Here is a 22571-nt window from a genome sequence, read left to right as displayed (position 1 = left end):
GTAGCTTAGATGAAATAAACCACAAAATAATATTTTATATGTTCTAGACCAGCGGTTCTCAACCTTTTTGACTCGCTGAGCCCTTTTTCAGTATATAATTTCTATGGAGCCCTATTTGACTTGAGGAGCCCTTTTTTGTACATAATTTTTATGGCAGAACCTTGTAGGACTCTTTTATTTACTTATCTATCAAATTTACTAATTCATTTTATTTCCCTCTAGTCGCCGCAGAGCACCGGTTGAGAACCGCTGTTCTAGACCATAGTTTCCCAACCTTTATTCTCCCATCACACCTCAATCTATCTAACCCATAGGGTCCTATGTTATACCTGTAGCTTCTACCGCCCCCCTTTCCATTGCCCCCTTGGGGGACGCTCACATTGGGAATCACAGTTCTACTCTTATGTTGAAAATTCAAAATTGTTCATTAACATTAGAAAGATGGACAGGGATCTTTATGACCCTGCACGCTGTTTAAGCTTGCATGTCTCTGTAATACTACTGTAATCGTCACAACTGATTTCAAAGAAGGTTATAATCCTTCTGAAAGTCTTTTTTTTTTTGCATTTGACTTTCCGTGTGACCTTTCTTTTCTCCTTATTCTTATTTGCAAGTGTCCGTCAGCAATGTAATTTTTGGCTTTTGTCAAGCATTCAGAAAAAGACACCAGAAATTAGTTGCCTATAATAACAAAACTAAATGTGGAGTCCACATCGTGTATTAAATGGTGCGATTATACAAGACCAAGACTGGAAGACGTCGCTGGCCAATGCATGTATTTTCTAACATTTTGGATATGTAAGCAATAAATGCTTGGATTTTGTACAAACAAGCGACAGGAAAAAAGATCACTCGGATAACTTATATATTGCAGTTATGTGAAGAACTCTGTGCTGAGTATTTCAACTTGAAAACTACAATTCAAAATGAGATAATATGCAAACCACCTATTGATGGAGACAAAAAAATGACAGAAATGCCAAGTGAGAAGGAACTGCATACTCAATAAAACACTTCAATCTTGTACGCAATGCAAAACACCAGTGTGCTGCAAATGTGCATCAATAGAGGTGATTTGTACAGAATGTTTGAGTGCTAGATAAAAAAAAATTATATCAACAGGTCAGTGGTTTCACCCTTTGTTTTTTGTGTTTTAACTCTGTTTATGTTTTAAAAATGGTAGGCCTATACTGTGATTTGAAACATTAAGGTATCCGAAAATTTCAAAAAAACTATGAGGGGTCATTTTGACCCCATCCCGTCTTTCTAAGTATACTTTCGTGATCCATCTTTATAGTGTTAATTGTTAATTAATATTCTGTTTTAATTATTATAATTAGTTAATGTTTAAAAATAAAACATTGTAATATGAAATAAGTAAGTTTTTCATTATGTCATACACCTATTGTGTTCGAAGCATTATCCAAAAGCATTCATTTAGGTTTTTGACGGTTTAAACCAGTTTATGATGCTTGTCATGACCTTTGTCAAAAACTCAACCCTGGTGTAGCATGAATGTATCCATATGCATGGCTCCCTATCGCAGTGTTTCCTTAAAGCGTTCGTCTCGAGGCTCAGTAAGGGTGTCACAAAATTGTGTCAGAGATGTCACATTGCGATGGAGACATTGACTTGTGTGCCTATTTATGCTTCGAAGTGGTTTTTTTATAGCCAAGTGGTTCTTTTAAGTCAAAGTATCTACTATTCTGGGGAGCTACAGATCAATCATGAATTGAGCAAGAGAGCCGCAGGTGACAAAAGTTTGAGAAGCAATGCTCTAATGCAAGTACGGATCCTGTGTGATGTGATGGGAGGGACAACTTATTGCATAGGTTTGATGGACAAATTTTCCTACATTATTTTACTCTTGGAAGAGGTGATAACTTCCCCTCTCGATACACACCTGAGCGAAGGCAGATATATTCACCTGGTGAATGAAATGAAGGCAGACATCTTCAGCCACGAATTGAGCAGAGGCAGGCATCTTCAGCTACTAATAGAGCTGAGGGAGACATCCATGAATGGAATGGGTACAGGCAATTTCAGCAGTGAATGGAATGAATGAATAATTTTAACATTGTAGGCCTGTTACTCTCTGCCGAGACTTTTTAACCGCATAGAGCAACAGGCCTACAATATTATAATCATTTATTCATTACACTTTACTCACTATGAGTTGAGAAAAAACTCATAGTTCAAAAAAATTGATTGCAGATGGCAGCACTACACATAACAAGCATTACACAGAAACAAGCTTCACGGAAGGTTCACTAAACATAGACACACATTCCAACATGTACCAATTTGCTAGAAATTCTGCAGAGGAATATGGATGCAGTGCATGTGTGGTTTAGTAGTAGTGAATGGAATGGACACAGATATCCTCAGCTGCAAAGGCAGACATCTTCAGCTGCAAAAATAACGGAGGCAGGCATGTATTCAGGGTGATATGTCAGGAGAAGCTACACAATTGTAAAGACTTGCTGGATCGTCCTGTGCTTTACAGGCCACAAATTGTCCCACATCATTCTACTTTTGGAATGCCCTTTGGATCTGTGCCTGCCCTAACAAATTTCTATTGTAAGTTATATTTCTTCTGTGTCAATTTTTTAAATCAAAACTCGCTCTATTTAATCAATCGGAAAATATTAGGGGAATGCGTTTTAAAACTTACTTAGTGTCGGAAAATTCACAGCATCAATATTTCACAAGGGTTTCAGTTACACAATCGAACACGAACGAGGAAAGCTTCGAAATGTTCCTCTGGAGCATATATGAACGGCTCGAACCACACGAAAATCGTTGTGTTGCCAAAAATTTTCCACACAAATTTATTTATTTCATTTTTGAAATCTAACTCTTGTTATTCTTTTACTCATTCCGTAGTATACATAATCACATTCATATCCATGGTGACACTGAGCTATAAGTAAAGTTTAAAGAAGTTTACTTATATCTCAGTGCATGGTGATGATGATTGACTAATTTCAGTTATCATGACCATACATTCTGTATTGCTCGGGACATTGCCACCCAGTCAACCCTAGGTTCATGAATTTAATTCGTTCCTGGAGTCCATTCGCAAATCGAATTGCTCGCAAACCGAAATAATTTTTCTCATGGAAATAGGGTTGCTAGTTTTGAGATCGGAGAAAGGCAGAAAATTGCACGCTTACCCTTGATAGCGTCTTATATTCATATTTCAATGACAGATGGCGTCACTGCACTATCTAAAAAGAACGGGCACCGCAGTAATTTCCCAACTAAAACAAAACTACTGAAAAACGCAAAAACCCAAAAAAGGGGATAAGTATCGATCCCTTTTCCTTCGCTTATAACGAACTGTCCCTGCCGTCAGTTTTATTGCTTTGTGACGTTTGCCAGGAGCATGACGAGATTTTCTTTGGCCAAGAACCTTGGCTTTTCTACATTACTGCCATTCCTGAAAGTTTCCGAACCTTTTAAAAACTTCTTTCTTTTGGAAACCTCTTCCCCTTTTCAGAATCATCACCACTCAGGATGATCACCAAAACCACCAAATTTTGAATATTTCAACAAAAATAAAAAAAAATCAGGAATATTTTCCCCTTCTTTCATAACAGGGGGGGGGGGGGGGCTCGGGTAAACCCCTTAATCGGAGAACCGTAAAATTATGTGGCCTTTGTGAATTGCTCGAACTTACAGGTGTGAAAAATGAGGCATTCGCCCAAGTTACAGCTGCAATTAATCATAGCACCTGATTTGAGGTCTCCGAGCGCGCCTATGCACCGTAGTGTCGCCTTCGGTTGTAAACATATGCAAGAGGCATAGGTGAATGCGCATGCGTCCTATGTCCAAGTTTAGGAACACATCTCGTAACCCTACTTCAACACTTTCACTCCAATATTGAGTATACAAATGATAAATAATATTGTTACATTCGAACAGGGCCATCATTTAGGGGGGAGGGGGGTCAAACCCTAGCTTTTGAAAATACACTAAAAATGGTATATATATATATATATACACACACACATACATTGAGTACATGTTCTTCCCCCCCCCCCCCGGAAAAAGTTGAAATTACAGCCCTGAATTGGAACCCTTCCTCTGTTTTGTGTAAAATATAAAAAATACTAAATATCAGCCTTCTTAAAAATTCGGCTGAGCTGAATAAGAATATATATTTCGGTGGTATTGAAAAACAACCACAATGGTATACAATGGATCCGTTTTTGTCAGATAGGGAGCCACGTTCATTCTTTTCCCCTGCGCAGACCTGTTGTTTCTCTGCGCACAGAATTTCGATATCTGCACTGAATAACAATGTAGTGTTCTGTAGCGCGTCTCTCAGTTGAGAACCTTGACGTAACAATATGGTATAAGGCTTGAGAGCATAAGAAGAAGAAAAGCCTCAGGAGACCGGAGGTTGCAAAAACAAAATTGGACATTCGAAAATAAACAGGAAAAGAGAGGGTGTGAAAAAGCGATCGAGTAGGATCGTCGTCTCATGTTAACGTTCTTATTTTATTTTTTTTTTATTATTAAATTTCTGTTTATGCTTGTCATCATGAGTGCTCACTATTCAAAGAACATAAGGTCACTACATTGGCGCAGTCGGAAAGGATAGTGAGCAATAGATCGGACAATATTTAACGGAAAAACTTTCGTCGTGAGAAGGCGACGCGAAGAGAACTTTTGTCGTGAGGAGACGATACGAAGAGCACTTGAAGAGTGTTGGAAGAACGAAGGAAAAGTGCGGTGAGTGTTTTTTTCATAAGAAAATTCGCTGGTTTTCTTTTCTTTGAGAGAATCATGGCTTTCTTAGCCAGAGGCAAAAAAGAGGACTTACAGCAAGTCGCTGCGGAAATGGGGCTTGAAAATGTTATGCAGATGAAAGTATTTCAACTCAAATCCGCAATAATGGAGGCAGAATGCTATGACAAAGAGTTCATCGAACAGTTTTTGAACACCGTAATTGAGGAGAGAAAACAGACAGAGATGGAAGCAAGTGAGGAGAGAAAACGGAAAGAGATGGAAGCAAGTGAGGAGAGAAAACGGAAAGAGATGGAAGCAAGTGAGGAGAGAAAACGGAAAGAGATGGAAGCAAGTGAGGAGAGAAAACGGAAAGAGATGGAAGCAAGTGAGGAGAGAAAACGGAAAGAGATGGAAGCAAGTGAGGAGAGAAAACGGATGGAAGCTAGTGAGGAGAGACGAATGGAGTTCGAACTCAGAAAAATGCAACTAGAAAATGAAAGGATTCGCATCAGCGCGGCAGGTGAATCCCCGATTAACTCAATGGCAAGGCCAAGGCTAGAGCTACAGAACATTTTACAAAAGTTCGATCCGAAGAGCAACGAGATTAGCCTCTACCTGGTGCTGTTTGAAAGGCAAGCGAAAAGAGCCGAAATAAAAAGGGAACTTTGGGTTTCATATCTGATTGGACTATTACCTTATGATGTGGCGCAAGTCATTGCTAGAGAAAATGAAGAGACAACAGATGACTATGACCAAGTCAAATCCATTTTACTTAAGAGATATAAGCTTACTCCCGAGAGGTTTCGACAGATGTTCACGAAGCACAGTAAACGATCGGAAGCAACGTGGTGTGATTTTGCATATGAACTCAGAAACTTCTTCACTGAATGGATCAGAGGCCTAGAGATTACCACGGTTGAAGAACTGTCTGATTTGATTATTACGGATCAGATAAAACGCAAAGTACCGTCAGAGATTCGAGATCATTTTATTGACGAGTGGTCTCAATTCAAGCGACCCGACATCCTTGCTAATAAGTTGGATGACTATGAGAACGTCAGGGCAGACATCGGCGGGGATAAGAAAGCTTTTTACGGAGAAGAAAAGTCATTGTTACAGCAACAACACTTCAGTTATAGAGAGGGACGAGGAACATCGACAAGAACAGCATATCAACCACCAACTCGGAAATATCATAGCAATAAGGACTGGAACAAAACCGAAAACACAATTATCAGAAAAACCCCAAAGGAGTGTTACATCTGTGGACAGAACAATTTCGCTCGAGATTGTGACCGAAGATATAAGGCTAACACAAAAGAGAAATCGGAAGATAATGTGTTGATCGCAGAAATTCGACCGGAATTATTTAATTCTAGTGAATCGAGTCTGGATTTGAACCCTTTACGTTATGCTGATATTTGCGTAGATGATAGAAAAATCAGAAGCTTAGTGGATTCTGGTTGTCAAATTCCAGTGATTCATTCTGACTGTATACAGGAACCAATAACTAAGAAAGGGAAAATCATCTTAGCGAGTGCATTTGGAGAAAGAATTGAAGCATCCCTTGTGAATATCAGTGCTTCGTTGGAAATAGGAAATAACGAAGATTTTTGTAAACCTGTTGAAATTCTCGCTGCAGTAACAGATAAAATTAGAGAACAATGCATTATTCCACCAAACGTACATGGACTACTTTGCGAGGCCGCAGACACCGAAGAAGGGCGATTGTCCTTCCCCACTAAAAGGGAAAAGCACAAGCCTCCTGCGACGGAACAAAGTCAAGAGGGCGTGAGTGCGAATATTGAAAAGGAGGACAAGATGTCATCTCTGCCCGAGGACAAATACAAAAGGCAGACTGAGCTGGTGGATGACCTGACTGAGCATTTCGACACCACCAAAATCTGCGAATTCAAACGCAAAAAAGTTGGTAAGACTCACCATCTCAATACAACCAAGAGCCGAAGCAAATCGGAGAGTACTCTACAAATGGAACTGGATCTAAGAAGAATCATAGCGGAAGGTCGTGACTGTAACGAAATGGCATACTTGTGGACATCTTGGAGAGATGTCACCGGTAAACCTGTCAGAAAACATTTCTGGGAAATCGAGAAGCCCAGCAACGAAACCGCGAAGCTCAGTGACTTTGAAGACACCATATCCATGTGGCGGGATAGTTACGAGTGTGACATACTCGAAGACGCTATATCTAAGCTGTGGAATCAGGTGAAGCCGCCGTACAAGCAACTCCACGCTTATGTCCAGTGCAAGTCCAGGAACTGTTATGGTAGCGACAAGATTCAAGAATGCGGACCCGTACCGGCGCATATTTTAGGGGACATGTGGACCCATCAATGGAGTAGCATTATGGACCACATGAAGCTATTTACCGAGAAGCCATCGGTGGATGTCGCTGTGGCACTAAAAGTGAAGAATATGACGGTGCTGAAAGTGAAGACGGCTGAAGAGTTTTTCACTTCGTTGAGATTGAAGCCGATGACGAAGATCTTCTGGAAGATGTTTATATTCAACAGATCCAAAGGCAAAAAGATGGTTTGCCACGCGTTTGTCCACGAATTGTCCAATGGATTGGACTTCTGGATCAAAATGTTCGCACACAGAACCGAGGATGATTTCATCACTATTCACCATGAGATGGGACACATTCAGTTTTTCATGCAGTACGAGCATCTGCCACACGTTTTCCGGGGCGGAACGAATCCTGGTTTCCACGAGGACATCCTCGTCCTGCTGTTGATAAAGGGCTTCGACATGAAACACGAGGGTTTAATCACGTTGATGTCCGACGTAATGCGGTCGTTTCTGAACATCGACGTGAACGTGCTGATTCATGCCAATCGGTCCGACGAGTTGACGTCCGAGAAGTTCTGTGAGTGTGCCATACATTGCAGGAACGCGGCGACTGGAAAAGTGCTCAAGAAACTCCTCCAGACCAAAGCCGCTTGTAAGTTAAGCGTACCCACTCAATGTTAAAGAAAGGCCGCGGAATTGATGGCAGCGCCATCTGAAGTTTGATGGGTCAAACTTGCCGATTGATCACGTGGCTCCCACGCTTCTCTTCCCCCTTCCCTTGATCGCGTTATTCCGATTTCAACTTTGATTTATTTTTCAGTCTATTGCTACGGAACCTAAAAATCTTAATTCCCACTAAAGCGGACATTTTTTACTTCTTTATAGGAGACGTACTTGTGCATAAAAATATAAATCACTCAGTAACAATAACAATGTTATCGACACTTCAACAGCTAAATCTATACTTGTGAACACCCGTCTTCGTGTTCATTTTACACCCATCAAATGCACACGGACTTATTCAATAAATATAATTTTAGTTGGCCCGTTTTTATAATTTTAAAGATGAACAATTTGCCAAAATAACCACGAGCAATCGCTAACCAACCTAACCGAGAGTCTTCACATGAGTAAGTAAACAAAATGGCACCGTGATGGGGAAATGCATTATGGGAAATGACTTTCCCACCCGATGCTAGCAGCCAATCACAGGCCAGCAGGTACCCATCTAAACAGAGAGGGCGCTGATGCCGTTTGGCTACCAGTTTAACGATAGGACTGTTTACGCTTACTCTTAATGCAGCTTTGCTCCAGACGGATTTCTTCCGAATCTCGGTAATACGCGACGTGGAGATCATCGAAATGATAACGACCAGGGTATCTAGAGAGTTGGTTGATGCTGGACCGTTGCTGAGATACTTCGAGCCACGCTGTTGAAATTCGTCAAAGAACAGAACAAACAAGAGAATTCAGTTTGTGTTTATAGGTAAACCCAATCTTGCGTGGGGGGTGTAGTGTTCTGTAGCGCGTCTCTCAGTTGAGAACCTTGACGTAACAATATGGTATAAGGCTTGAGAGCATAAGAAGAAGAAAAGCCTCAGGAGACCGGAGGTTGCAAAAACAAAATTGGACATTCGAAAATAAACAGGGAAAGAGAGGGTGTGAAAAAGCGATCGAGTAGGATCGTCGTCTCATGTTAACGTTCTTATTTTATTTTTTTTTATTATTAAATTTCTGTTTATGCTTGTCATCATGAGTGCTCACTATTCAAAGAACATAAGGTCACTACAAACAAAATAAAATGCTCATAGGGAATTTTCATCTGCTCAACAATAAACTCGGTGTACGCAGGGATGCAAGGGAGTACTCACTAATTCTCAGACTCTAAATGTCCATATCAACTTATTCACCATTAAAAAAATTGCCTTTATTTGTTACTTTTGCACAGTAACAAAGTTAAATTTTATCAGCAAAAAAAAAAAATTGCCTTCTAGAAAATATTGAAAATAAATAGGCTATACAGTAAGTACACAAGTACAGTATGTGTTATATTACATGTGAGAAACATCAATGAACGGGAACACCTTCTGTGACACCTATCAAATAAACCTGTTATTATTCTTCGATAGAAATTGTGGTGACCTTTTTCTGCCTAAAGTTCTGCATCGAAAAGTCAATGTGGTATGATGTTGCTAGGTACTTTTTGAACAATAATATTAGTAGCATTGTCAAGTTTGCTTCAAAATTTTAACAGTTGCTGTTTATGTACAGTAAACATTAATAAAATAAGCAAAATTTCTACCAATTTTTCATGTATATTCTGCGCATTATACTAACGTTAGTTTACCGTACGCAAGCAACAGCTGTTTACATTTTGAAGCGAAGAATGCGGCGATTCACTTAATATTATTGTTCGAAAAATACTTGGCAATATCATTGACTTTTTCGATGCAGCACATTAATCAGAAACTGGTCACTAATTTCGATCGAAGTATTGTAAGTTATATTTGATTGGTGCCAGAATGTGTGCTAGTTCATCGATGTTTGTCACATGCAATGTAATACATACTGTACTTACTGTATACTTATTTGCAATATTTTCTAAAAGACACCTTTTTTGCTGATAAAATTTTACTCTTACCCTTCATTGATTATAGGCAGGGCCGTCTTAAGAGCATCATGGGTCCCCACTCCGGTCCAAGTGATTTTTCTCAGACCTCACCTGGAAAATTCTCGAAAAATTCAACTACAGTAAAACCCCGTTAAGTCGTCACCCTAATAAGTCGTCACTCCGGTTAAGTCGTCATTTTTCTTCAGGTCCTTCCACCTCTCATAGACAACAATGTTATTAAACCCTCGTTTACTCGTCGCTAATTTCGGTTAACTCGTCACTATGAAAAAATTTGGGAAAGTGGAACAGACTATTTTTATGGCTCCCATTAAAAAAAGAGCTTGTTAACAGCATTGCCATATGTGCTTAAAAGTCACCATAAAATCCTATTTACCCAAACGGAACAGTTTAAGTACCGAAAGTTACGCTGGAGAAGTTCATTTGCCGACTAAGGTTTTTGGAACGTTGGGGACTGTTCAAGCTAGATCTCATTTCTGCATGGGCTCTACTGGAGAAACCGCGAGACACCCAGGCTCTGTCGCAAGAAGCAACGTAAGCACTTCGGCCCCTGGGGGGGGGGGGGGAGAAGGACCAGTTCATCTCCGGCAAACCCGAAATTTATTGATACGTCAAGGATTACACATAGTGCAAGGAAATCAAAAATTATGTAAATCGAAGAATCAAATTATATAATCATATGAAGTCAAAGTGCAACGGGCACGGATAATAAATAATCATAAACCATAGAAAGCATGGGCTCTACTAATTTAGGGCTTGAAATTTAAACAAAATATCTTTGTTGAAAAAAGTAGACATTCTTTCCCAAGTTGAGGTCTTCTGCTTACTTTTCCCTGCCCAGGGCCCCTTCACCAAGTCAAAAGTGTTCGAGATTACTTTGTAGTTGTATCATGAACTACTGATGAAGAATTAAAATACTAAAATATATATATTAAATTTGATGTCTCTGTAAAATTAATGTGTAATAGAGAGTTCTATTATGAAGAAAAGCTACTTAAAGCTACTTATAGCTTTAGACTAATAGTTGCTCTGTTGGTCTAAATCAGGGGCGTCGGAAGTATTTCCAACCCGTGGGTGCTCACATAGATGTACGCAAGGGTGGGGGGGGGGGTCCCCCATATTTAAAAAAATATATATATATTGAATTTTTTTTTATTTCTGTTATATTTCTATAGAAATACTGTGTAACAGTGGTTCTCAACCAGTGCTCCGTGTGCACTTCCCAGAGGCTCCGCGGTTGCTCCAGGCCAATAAAATAAATCTGTGAATCTGATAAATATAAATAAATAAAAGGAGGCTTGTGTGCGAGGCTCGCCATGGAAATAATATACTAAAGAGAGCTCTGAGACAAAAGGTTAGAACCACGGCTGCATTGGCGTACACGAAGGGGGACCTTCCCAAGCCGATAATATAGTTTCATTTTGCAGGAAAAAACGTAAACCCTATCGAGAAGAAAAAAATTGAAAACCCCTCCCTCGAGAAAATTCTGCGTACGCCTATGCACGGCTGTATATTACGGGCAGGGTGGGGTGAGCCAAGAGACAAAGTTTTCATCTATGCGAAACATTCGTTCAGCGTCCGAAAATTCGCAAATGTGTTTCCAGCTAGATGAAATGTATAATTGATCATTTTTGTTCAACCACGTACATTTTCTGCACACGAGGAATAATTAGACCGGGATCTGCAATTCATTGCCGATTCCGGACGGCAGATCTTTTTTTATACTCACCGAGAAGCTGGTGCGCTAGCCTCTCGGTGTGGGATTCCCTGCGGTAGCAAACGTTTTTTGTGGTCATGTCGCCGTTTCTGTTGTTCCCCAGTGTCATTAAAGTTTCTGACAAGAACGAATCGGGTGGTTATTCCCCCCCCCCCCCGAACGAAATTTCTGGCTACGCCCCTGCAAAGAACGTTCACAAACTCATGTGGTCATGCGCGAGGCTACTTTTAGAGTGAGTATCTAAAAAATTGTCGCCTTGCCATGGGAAGGGGATGGGGCTAACCGGGCTCCAGCCCTGGGAGAGCTCCTATGCATTTTTGTCTTTTTCACACTGTAAATTTATTTTAGAGCTGCTCGTGTAAAAACCCTTGGACTCATCAAAAATCTCAGCCTGGAGGCCCGGCTTCAGGATGTGGGCTAGAATTTTTAAGGGCATCTTTCAAATATATTTATCGCATGAAAAGTCGTTAAAAATAATTAGACCTCTGTCTGACCTTTCGGCCCCCAACGGGGAGGAATGTTTATACAAATACAACGCCACAACAGGCAAATTGCCCAACGAGGTGGCTGCATCAAAGATCCCCGAGCCCCTACCTACTACTCTACACCCCCCCCCCCCGCGGAACCCCCCAACGAATCGATACATGCGGGAATGTGCGTGTACGTGTAGTGCAACCTGACGTAAAGTTTTGTTTTTTCTGTGTAATGCTTGTTATGTGTAGTGCTGTCATCTGCCCCCAGTTTTACTAACTATGAGTGAAGTGTTATGGTTGAATGATTTACCGTTGTAGGACTGTTGCTCTCTGTGGCGAGACTTTTTAACGGGGAGATCGGCTCGCATTTGCGCCTTGAAGTTGGGAACCACAGAAAACCAACTTCAGCCGACCACCACTGTGGGGTTCGAACCCGGATCCTCGCATCACGAGTCCGGCACTGTAACCACTCGACCACCACAGCGGCCATTTAAAACGTACATTTAAAACGTTCAAGAAACTTCACTTGATTGGAATGTATACACTGTGTATGTCTCCTCTTTAATTGTACTAGAAGAAAAATCTTAGGAGTCGGTATTGTTAAGAAAACTGCTGTGCAGTGGCTACATCTCGTCATCATAGATTTTCGCTCACGTCAAAATTTTATCACTTATCCTTTTGTTTACGCATTGCTTCCTGGCTTGATCTTTTTTTCTTGAATTTTAGGAACGTCAAATACCCCTATGCACTCCAGCGACATTCCTAAAATTCTGTGATATGTGAATTGATAATTACAGTCCTTTATCGCGTTGAATATACTTCTATTAGGGGCAGCTCGCCATAAAGGCACGAAGGAATCCCCTCCCCCCTTACCTAGAGTCATCATTTTAATGCCCTGAAACGTCTGAATGATAATTTAACGTATTCGAGTGGGGATGACATAAAACGTAACAAAAAAAAAAAAACTGAAAACACGGAAAAAAAAATTGAAAACGCAAAAAAAATTAATGTTTTACTGCAGCGTATGTGTGAGAATAGTGAATCATTCATTTGTTTACGCAACACAAAATTGTATCCTGCATTCAATTTGTGTTCCACGAAAATATGAAAAATACTATACATAATATTTAGATCATAGTTTCCTAACCTCTTTTGTCCCATCGCCCCCTTCTTCAGAAATTTTTTTCTTCCATTGCCCCCCCCCCCAACGCAATCTAATCCGTAGGATCCTATGTTATACTTGTAGCTTCTATTGCCCCCCCCCCGGAACATTCCATCGCCCCCAAGGGGGTGTTGACGCCCACGTTGGGAATTACTGATTTAGATGACTAAAAATAGACTAAATTTTGTGCTTCAAGTTTTATGTGGATATAAATGTGATGTCGCAATAAATTTTTATTACAAATTATCTAACAAATTAATTAGAACAAGTTCGTTATTAAAGAAACTAATTAAAAAAATCATATTTTTGAAAATTGACCACCTGTGCCTAAAAATGAATATTTGATTTCCTAAAAAAAATTCTTGGCAGGAGCCGCCACTGAATTCTACTTCAAAAATACTGTTCATATAATGGCACCCTGCCCCTCCCTGACCGATCGCACGGCACACCTCTTCAGGCAAACGAAAAGGCTAATTATGATAAATAAGGCTTGCATGATAAATTTTCTCCTAATGCGTAAGGTGCAGTAGAGAGAGTTATGTGTTAGAGTTTATGACGTGGTGCTTGTTCCAAGGAATAGGAAATTTAGTTTTTAATTTTGCAGTATTTACATTTGGAGGAGGTAGGAGGTGCGAAAAATCCAGGTCTGGGATTCAGTGAAAGAAGCTAACCTGGAGCGAGGTAGACCAAGATATGGGGTCCCAGCATTAAGGGCGCAGACCTGCCAACTCTCCCGATTAAGGCGGGAGACTCCGGATTTTTCATCCTTCCTCCCGCTCTCCGGATTTGTTAAAATTTCTCCGGATTTTGGCAGAAAATTAGATTTTACGCGAGCTTTCACGTTGCCGTGGCGTCAATGATTACCGTCGTCGTTCGGGAAAACACCCATAGAGGACAGCCGTGGTCATTTCCATCGAGCAGCCTTAAAAAAGTCTCTGCGACCGCATTTAAGCAACTGGCAAAGACGCGACTTCGTTTTCGTAGCGTTTATCGGCAATCATTTATCAGGGGCATGACCTTGGTTGAAGAAATTCCTGTATAATCGTTATTGTATTCCATTAACAGCCGTGCGGTAAACACGTTTTTTCGTCGGCGGCGTTGTAATTTAAGTTTTTTTTTAAATTGTTTCTTCCGATTAAACGTGGTGCTTTCCATTGGCCCCCACAACCAGAACCCAGGCTCCCTAGACTGAGATCTTTTTTTTTCTACATAGTGAATATATAGTGTATATATGACATCCATATTTTTATGGGCATCTTTTTCTCAGCCACCTCGTTGGGCATTTTGCCTGTTGTGGTGTTGTATTTGTATTAAAAAACGAATATAACACGATTTGTCCCGGACGCAAATCGCAATATCCAATATTTCGCAAATGCACCGCTATTCCGCGATTACACGATTTTTCGTAATTTTTTTCACTCAGCCAATCACGTTGCTTCAGGATTTACGGTAATTTGCGTAACTCTACGATATCTTTATTTTCGTATCTGATCCCGGAAACAGTGGTGCAAACAAAAAAGGTAGACATTTCCACTGATCAGTGATGGTAACTCGTGGGAAATTTCCCATATTCGTTTGAAAAATTGGCCAAAATTAGTCCACATGGGAAATTTCTTGGTGCTTGTGGGAAATTTTGAGAGGTCATGAAACAAAAGAATTTTTGTTGAAAAAAATATATAAATGCAGAATAATGCTTTTCTAGTATAAAATAATTGATTACTTATTTCCACCAATAGATGGCAGCACAAATTTCGGAATGTGTGGGAAAAATTTAGTCGAATGGGAAATTTTCGAGTGAAATTTTGCTTGACGAGGTTACCATCAGTGGCACTGATGTTCCGCGAGGCATTTAAAATGTGCAATCGCACTATTTTCGATGTTATAAAAACGATTTTATTTTTTTTAAACCAACAAATTTATGCATTGAAAGCAAACTTAAATATTCAAACAGTTAAAGGAGGATAACGATTTCAAATTTCTGAGAATGTGATAGAAAATCCTTTAAAAAAAATTTTAGTAAAAATTTTCTCTAATTTATCAATGCATTTTTCGATAGTAAATCGACTAAAAATAAACCGTACATGTTAATAATCGCAAACAACTATGAAAGTTTCGGAGACCGTACTTACAGATGGACTTTGGTCGAGGGGGTGCAGAGAAGAGGTACGCGTGCTCTTGACGGCTTAAGACTTATTAAGCTATGAAGGAAGTGTTCCTTTTTGAAAATGTCTACATTGGAAGAGAGCAAACGTCGGGAGAGAGGGCATATGATTGAAGAGATGGCCAAATCAATCAACTGCTTCGACAAGTGGGCATCAGTATCAATCGGTAAGGGACAATTCTAGGTTGTGGTGTTGCAGGGAGTTTTTCCTCTCTAATAGGATTGTGAGTAAATGGAATAGCTTATCCCCGGTGGTCGTGATTTCTAACACGACTGACGCTTTGAAAAGAAATACGGTAAACATATTGGGATAAATCAAGAAGCTGTGTCCGTACTTAGAGGAGAGAACCATAATTTTTTTTATGTGAACAGTATATTCACATTTTACCATAATTATGGGTTTTTTATTGCTCTTATTGGGTGGTTGCTGTAATTTTTATATAGTTCAGATATACATTCGACATCACATATTTTTCATGTGCATCTTTTTTCAGCCACCTCGTTGGACATTTTGTCTGTTGTGGCTTTTGTATTTGTATAAATTTTTAAACATCTATTTAAATATCAGAACTTCAGAAGAGTAAAGATATGCTGTAACACCGCGAGACGCAGACGGTGTTACAGTTTCTGGCGCCTCGACGGTCTTTCAAAATAATAGAGCCGCCGACATGAAAGGAACCGGCGAGTTCCGAGAAGCAATTCTTCTGAGGAACCGCTGGTACCATCGGGCCTATATAAGGTGAAGCGCTGCTAAAAACGGGGTCTAAATCAAAATCAAAAAAATTATTAGCGCCCCGATTTTCGTAGGGGGCGGTCACGTTTTTTCAACGCTCCGCGTTTTTCTCAGGAGCTCTCCCTTTTCAGGTACCTACTCATGGCAAAGTCTAAGAGGAAGCCCAGGCAAGTCGCATCAAAGGCAGCGCCCGCTCCCGAAAAGAAATACAGCTGTTACCTTCATCACGATGCATTTCAGAAGCATTCATTTGCGTGGACAGCTTTCTTCGTGGAAGTAGTCACATCCCGGCGAGAATGGAAACTTCGGTTTCGAGAGGAGTTAGCTAACGACCCGCATTTTCAATGCCAGGCCGTGGGTTTACTCGTTTCATGCCAAAGATACCAAATCCTGGACCAGCAAGGAGGTCTGCTGCGAATTGGAAAGGCAATTTATTGAAATTGTCTCCGACCATCTTAATCAGAAGTACGAGAAAGACGTCTTGGTCAGGCTTATGGACCTTGGCGGGCACTTCTTGTCTTCTCTACGAAGACGACGCTAAGAATCAAATCCTTACGGGCACGGTTCTGCCGGCACATGGACGGAGATACGAGGGGCGTCACCCAGCGTCAAATGTGGAGTCGACTAATCTAATGTATACAGGGCCGGGCTTAGGAATTTTTGCGGCCCCTCCAAAAAAATTTTATGCAGTCTCTCTCTTCGACTAATAAACTTTTCGAGTTACGAACATGAATCTTGAAGAGGGGGAAAAATCCGTTCAAGAAGGACTCATTTTTTTATTATTTCAGAAACGCGTTGGTAGTTGGGATCATAATCAAACGAGCCCGAATTAGTTAGGCACTAAAAGAGGCATTTATAATTTAAGGGGTGTTAAGGGTCCAAAAACTAACTGAAAGATTGGTTGCACTTAATTTGTCCACCGTTTTAATTGTGGTTTATAATAACTGCATTATTATCCAGGTTATATAAATTGATTTCGAATCCAAAATAAAGTATTTGAGATCCCTCAGATCACTTCCAGGGCCACCATTTACCAGACACGGAGCCCGAAGAGAAAACGATCTGTAGGGCTCCGAGTTGTGAATAATTCTCTTTTATCTGATGTATTATTTGGAATAATCACTATTGTTTCTATATTTGAAACATAACTACCTTGTTGTATTATAGTAAAAAAAAATACTTTTTTTTACATTCCCACATATGCGGGATTCCTCCAAGTGCGGAGTCCTGTGTCGCCGCAGCTGTCGCACACCCTAGACGGAAGGGTGACGTCAATTTAATGGAATACCAAAAAATATGTATGTAAAATAAATAGCCATGGATTTTTGCAGTGAATTTGTGGTGTAAAAACAAAATCGAAACAGCATTTGGGTCCACGGAGCTGTCTTCTTCTACTCCGCCTTGGGTGAGTCATGACGTTAACTGTTGACCTCTGGGACTAGTCATCGATCAGCTATACATATACAATATAGTCCAATGCCTGGGCAATTATTTAATCCCGTCTGTCGGGATTATGACCCACACCCGTTTCACGGGCCCCAAAGAAGAAAAAAATTGTTATCGGGTCCCCCCGGCTGGAGTCCTGTCAGTCCCACCCGTGTGGAGTCCATGGTTGATAGTCATGGTGTTTCAGATGGATGTAGCCCATGCTAGAAAAGCAGAGGAAAATTAGAATTTTTGTTGTTTTGTTGTTTTTGTATTAATGGTTATATTATATCTATGCGACTGACCCCATAGTCATTTTTCTTATTGGTGATTACATTGCCTTTGTCGGTGCTCATCTTGTGGGCATTATGAAAACTTCATCGAATAGTCATTCATAAGCACTGTACATTTCTACCCTTGATCTGCGCCCAACTCCCTTCACTGTGAGAAATAGAAATCCTACCAAAAGCGAAAAGTGGGGCTTATACGGTGAAAATTAAATATTAATTTAATTGAATTATTAATTAATTAAATATTTCAGGTTCTCTTATGGAGATACTGTAATGGTAAATGTTGGTGACTCTCGAAGGGGGGTGGGGAGAAACTCTCGAGCCCATGGGGCAGATAGAAATTTACCGTTAAAGATAGACTCACTGTAATTTGGGGAATATATGCTCGGCATTGAAATATCCTGCCAACCAATCAAAAAGCAATCAAATTTTTATGTTAATGTTACTTAAATAGGCGAAAAATTGAGGAAAAAAAAATTCTATGCATTTTGTTTGAAATTGAATTTTTTTGGTCACTCTTTTAGTAAATTTCTTCATGGCCCCCTCATCAGCAGCCATGGCTCCCCTTTTGTGATATTTTCCTCCATGGCCCCCCTGGAATATCCTGGGGCCCCTGGTTGAGAACCACTGCTTTAGAGGAATTTGTTTCCTTGGCTTTCATAAATACTTGTGCAAAATATAATAATAATTACAGATTATTTGTCTCTAAAATGTTAATTAAGTAAAACTTATGCAAAAAACTTCAATATGCTTAATTGATTTGAGTTGCTTAGTATTATTTTTAAAATTCAACTTCATTCTTTTTGTTATGTAGAACGTAAATAAGTATTTTTTTCCCTAGACTGAGATTACGCTACAACGATTTTTTTTTGAGCATGTTAAAAATTGGAAATTCCTTTATAACGAAGTGATTTCTTTGGTCTCCTGGAGTTCATTATAACAGGATACGACTGTATAACTTATTTAAAAGTAGGCAAACACATTGTCTTATCAGAGAATGAACTATCGGGGCTGCAGGAAGAAGGAAAAATATCAGGGAAACCCCGCTGCAAGCAATGTAGTCTACATCCTAAATTTTCTGACCTTTGTGCTCTTTTGTTTCTATGCATGAACTCTCTATTCATGAAACAAAATATCTCTTATGTTGGTACTGTACTAGGTGATAATCAAATTGAGAAAAAAAATCAGAGAGAAACGCCTTACCTTTTTTTCGGAAGTTCAGTAGTAAAAATTGTCAAAATTTATAATTTACACTTTATATATCCGTCTTCTGGAATATATGAGAGAATGATTCAGGTGGTAGTGTTTATGACTGAAACTAAGAAGTTCTCAAGCCTCCCTAGAGAAACATCATGACACTTCAAACGTTCCCAGGAAAGCATGCAATGAACACTCAGGAGGACAGTTGAAGTTGCCTCGCTCCGGGGTAGTCATCATCTAGAGATGTCCATGCTACAGACCTCTAATGAGAGGGGAGGTTTTCAAGGAGAAAAAGTTACTAGATTTCTTTTGTGGTGCTCCTTTTCGCTTGCTGCCCTAAGCATTTTTTTTCTTGGTTAATTCTGTTATTCTTTAATGGTAGAAAGAAAGGCCAGGACTTTTTTTCAGGGGTAAAGAATGTGACCACCTGCATCCACTTTTCCTCTTTGAAATAAGCCAAATAATAAGCCATGCCTGATAACACTAAAAATGATGTCACTGTATAGGGGCTTTAAACTGAAAGCCCCCTTTCACACAATCAATAATAGTTTAATGGAAAAAAAATTAAATTTTAATCAAAAATTTCCAAAACATCTGCTGAAAAAGAAAAGGGTTTTGTTTGGAAATTTTGCGGCCCGGTGCGATCGCACCCCCCTAAGTTCGGCCCTGAATGTATATATGAAATGACATCATCATCATCGTGCCCCCCCCAGACTTCCAAGTCTATCTCCGCCTATGGAGCACGTTCAGTGGAAACACCATGTCTGAAACCAAATTGGTGGTAATTTGATCCAATTAACTTTGTCTAACTCAAATACAATTCGTTGTGAAATTATATTTTCAAACATTTTTCCTACAGTCAACAGATGTATAGGCCTATATCACTCAGGTAGGCTTGGATTTTTATCTTTTTTCAAAAACAGTAATACTTTACTGTTTTTGAAGTGTGTAGGAAACAGCAGAAGTCGGAAGCATCGATTGTACATTACATACAAAAATTCAAGGAACATCCTGTTGATTCTTTTGATCAGGCTATTGTTGATCATGTCTATTCCAGGCGCTTTTTTGTCATTTAGGTGACTAATGACTCTCTTTTGATTTTGCTTGCAGTAATTTCAGGTTCAACAAAACAACTACGCTCGCAGTCAGCTGTCTGGGAAGACTGATCTATTTCATTCCCTTCATCAGGGAAAATGTCTGAAAGTAATTGTGCTTGCACGCGTTGATTGTCATTGTCTGGGTTATATGAGAATATTTAAGCCATAATTTTTTTTGCCTTATCGCTGCCTTGAAGACCTTGCCAAATGGATTAGTAGAAGCCTCACAAAATTGTTTCCACACTTGGTATTTGGTCTTTTTGATAAGCTTATTATGCAGGGCCCTTCTTCGATGGAAAATTTCTTCCAATACACCTCTATTCTGAACGTAGAATTTTCGCTTGCTAGACCGTATAGCTTTTCTTGACACCTCCAGTTCTTTGTTCCACCAGGGTGCAGCTTCTTTGGTGGTGGTGGTTATTTTGAGCCATCTGTTGCCTATTGATATTAGGGCCGCAACTAGGGGGAGCAGGCGGGTCTCGTGCCCCGGGCGCTAGACCCGAGGGGGCGCAAATTTACTTATGAAACCTCTCCTTCAACATTACAAGGGGGGCGTCAAAATGTGCGCTTGCCCCGGGTAACCAAGCATCTAGTTGCGGCCCTGGATATTAAATTAAACAAGTTCGAAATAGAGTTGTCTAGGTCTTCTCTATTTCTCGCTTGATGTCACTAATCCCAGTTTTGCCTCGACTGAAGCTCTCTTGGGGAGGGGGGTGTAGAGAGAGATGGTACAGTAAATTTTTCTCTGGATGTGAAAGTCTTGGAAGAGAGAGAGTATAGGTGCCATTCTTATATAACTAAAACGAATAAGCTCATTATGATTTTATATTTTTCTCTTTTATTTGGCAATTTTTTGAATTCAAAGATCTTACAACTCCTTGCAATGGCTGAATAAAAAAATTGCACAATTTTAGCCAAAAAAAGTGGGGAGGGTTGACTACCGTGACTGAATTTTTTGCAATCAGTTAAGAAAAAAAGAAAAACTTTATTGTTCTGTTACATACGTAGTTTTGAATAAATAGGATGAATAGTCATAATATTGGCTTCTGGGTTTCTCTTCGATATAGTTATTGATCCGTTGTTATCAGAAACTGTAAGTACGAATGTGATTGCATAAAGTGGCTTGCACAGTATAACTCTATTAAACATTATAAAAACCATTTTAATAAAGATGTCTGTCCTCCTGCAGACATAAATGTCTTTTTAATTTCTCTTCTTCTAAATAATTGGTAGACATCCTAAGAGGGTGTCTGCAGAGTTAATGGAATTGAGGTGCAAAAGTTTTTGCTTGAGTAAATAATTACTTTTACTTTCTACATCAATGGCTAATTCTTGATTATCTGATGATTTTAGATGAAAAAAATCAATTTGAAATATGAGTGAATTTCATCAGCTTTCCCAAAAAAAAAAACCATATAAGGAACAAATTCAGTAACATTTTATTGGAATAAATACAAGCTCTCAAAGTTATAATGGAATGGCTACTATAAACGTGTCAAACATTATAAGCAATCATAATTATCCTCGTAAGGGATAATGCCTTTAAAAGAATGAAAGCAAATTTTTATGAAACAAAATAACAAAATAAATAGGTAACAACTGCTCAGAACAACAGTAAGTCCAATATATATCACAGTGTCTTACAAAAAGGGCTTATTGAACAAAAAGTTTGTGATCATCTTCAAAGCTGGACCTGGCTTGTCCTCGGGCACCATATGGCCGGCTCCCTGATGAGAGAGATTAGGTAAACCAATTTTAATTATTTCAATACCTCATTATCAAGTGCTGCATTCAAAATGTTACTTGATAAATAAAAAAAAATGGAAGTACAAAATATTATATTTTGATGGGGAAATTAAATGTGCACCATACTCCAATATGTGACCACCAAGTACAAGAAGCACTGGTGTGTGAAACAAGTAAATAAACTGATATTGTAGAATTTCTTAAGGCATCCAAGTATGTTTAAAATGTTATTTTATGAGAAAATACTGATTTTTTTATCATCATTTATGAAAGACCCTGATTCTTGTGATTATAAACATGCCTTGTTTATATGACGCGTAAAAACAAAATTGCGCCTATTTTAGAGCTGCATTTTTACATCAACTGATCTATGAATAAAAAATTTTAATACATTTTATGAAGAATACTATTTTTGACATTTTAATTCATTATGAAACATGATTTCTAAAAATCTCTTGATTATACAAAATTTCAATGTGATATTCTGTCATTAATAGAACCTGGAAGTTAAGGCACTAAAAATGCCTAAAATAGGCACTAAAAAGAAAGAATTTATCATTTTTGGAAGGAAGAAAAAATCACTAAAACACCAAAGGTATTAAAGATCCAAAAACTATTTGTAATATTGGTTGCACTTAATCCATCTATTGTTTTAATTATAGTTCATGATAAATGCATTTACATCAAAGTTCAATTAATTTCAAGCCCAAAATAAAATATCAGTAGACCCTCAGAACTACGCCAATTCTAGTACCATCATTATCAGATGCAGGCGACGAAAATTATCCTTGAGCTCCCTCAAGGTGCAAATAATCCTCGTTTACTTGCTGCATTTTTTTTTATTTAGAATAATCATTATCATATCTATAGTTGAAACATGGAAATCTT

The 22571-nt window shown here is 39.2% G+C and overlaps 2 protein-coding genes across 3 annotated transcripts in view; both read right to left on the bottom strand.

Moving 5' to 3' along the window:
- Window positions 1–2811, bottom strand: part of LOC149075748 (lysosomal protective protein-like) — a 29128-nt gene extending 26317 nt beyond the window's left edge. The window contains exon 1 of the mRNA XM_089245360.1: window positions 2675–2811. The gene's annotated coding sequence lies outside the window, so the exon portion shown is untranslated. The remainder of the gene's footprint in view (window positions 1–2674) is intronic.
- LOC149075746 (lysosomal protective protein-like) overlaps window positions 1–22571 on the bottom strand; it is a 136495-nt gene that overhangs the window by 68680 nt on the left and 45244 nt on the right. The window contains exon 10 of one of the 2 annotated variants that reach the window (XM_089243255.1): window positions 21331–21664. The exons of the other annotated variant lie outside the window; for it this stretch is intronic. Within the exon in view, the coding sequence (XP_089099381.1) occupies window positions 21578–21664 (87 nt within the window). The 3' untranslated portion in view covers window positions 21331–21577. Of the gene's footprint in view, window positions 1–21330; window positions 21665–22571 lie in introns of those variants that run through there. 2 annotated transcript variants of the gene reach the window in all.

Source organism: Pholcus phalangioides, unplaced genomic scaffold (genome assembly GCF_987345545.1).
Source record: "Pholcus phalangioides strain wild (caught in Gottingen) unplaced genomic scaffold, Ppha-v1.0 ptg000015l_1, whole genome shotgun sequence".
Taxonomy (NCBI): Eukaryota; Metazoa; Arthropoda; class Arachnida; order Araneae; family Pholcidae; genus Pholcus; species Pholcus phalangioides.
Note: the sequence above shows the minus strand (reverse complement) of the source record. Positions and strands in the feature narration are given on the sequence as shown.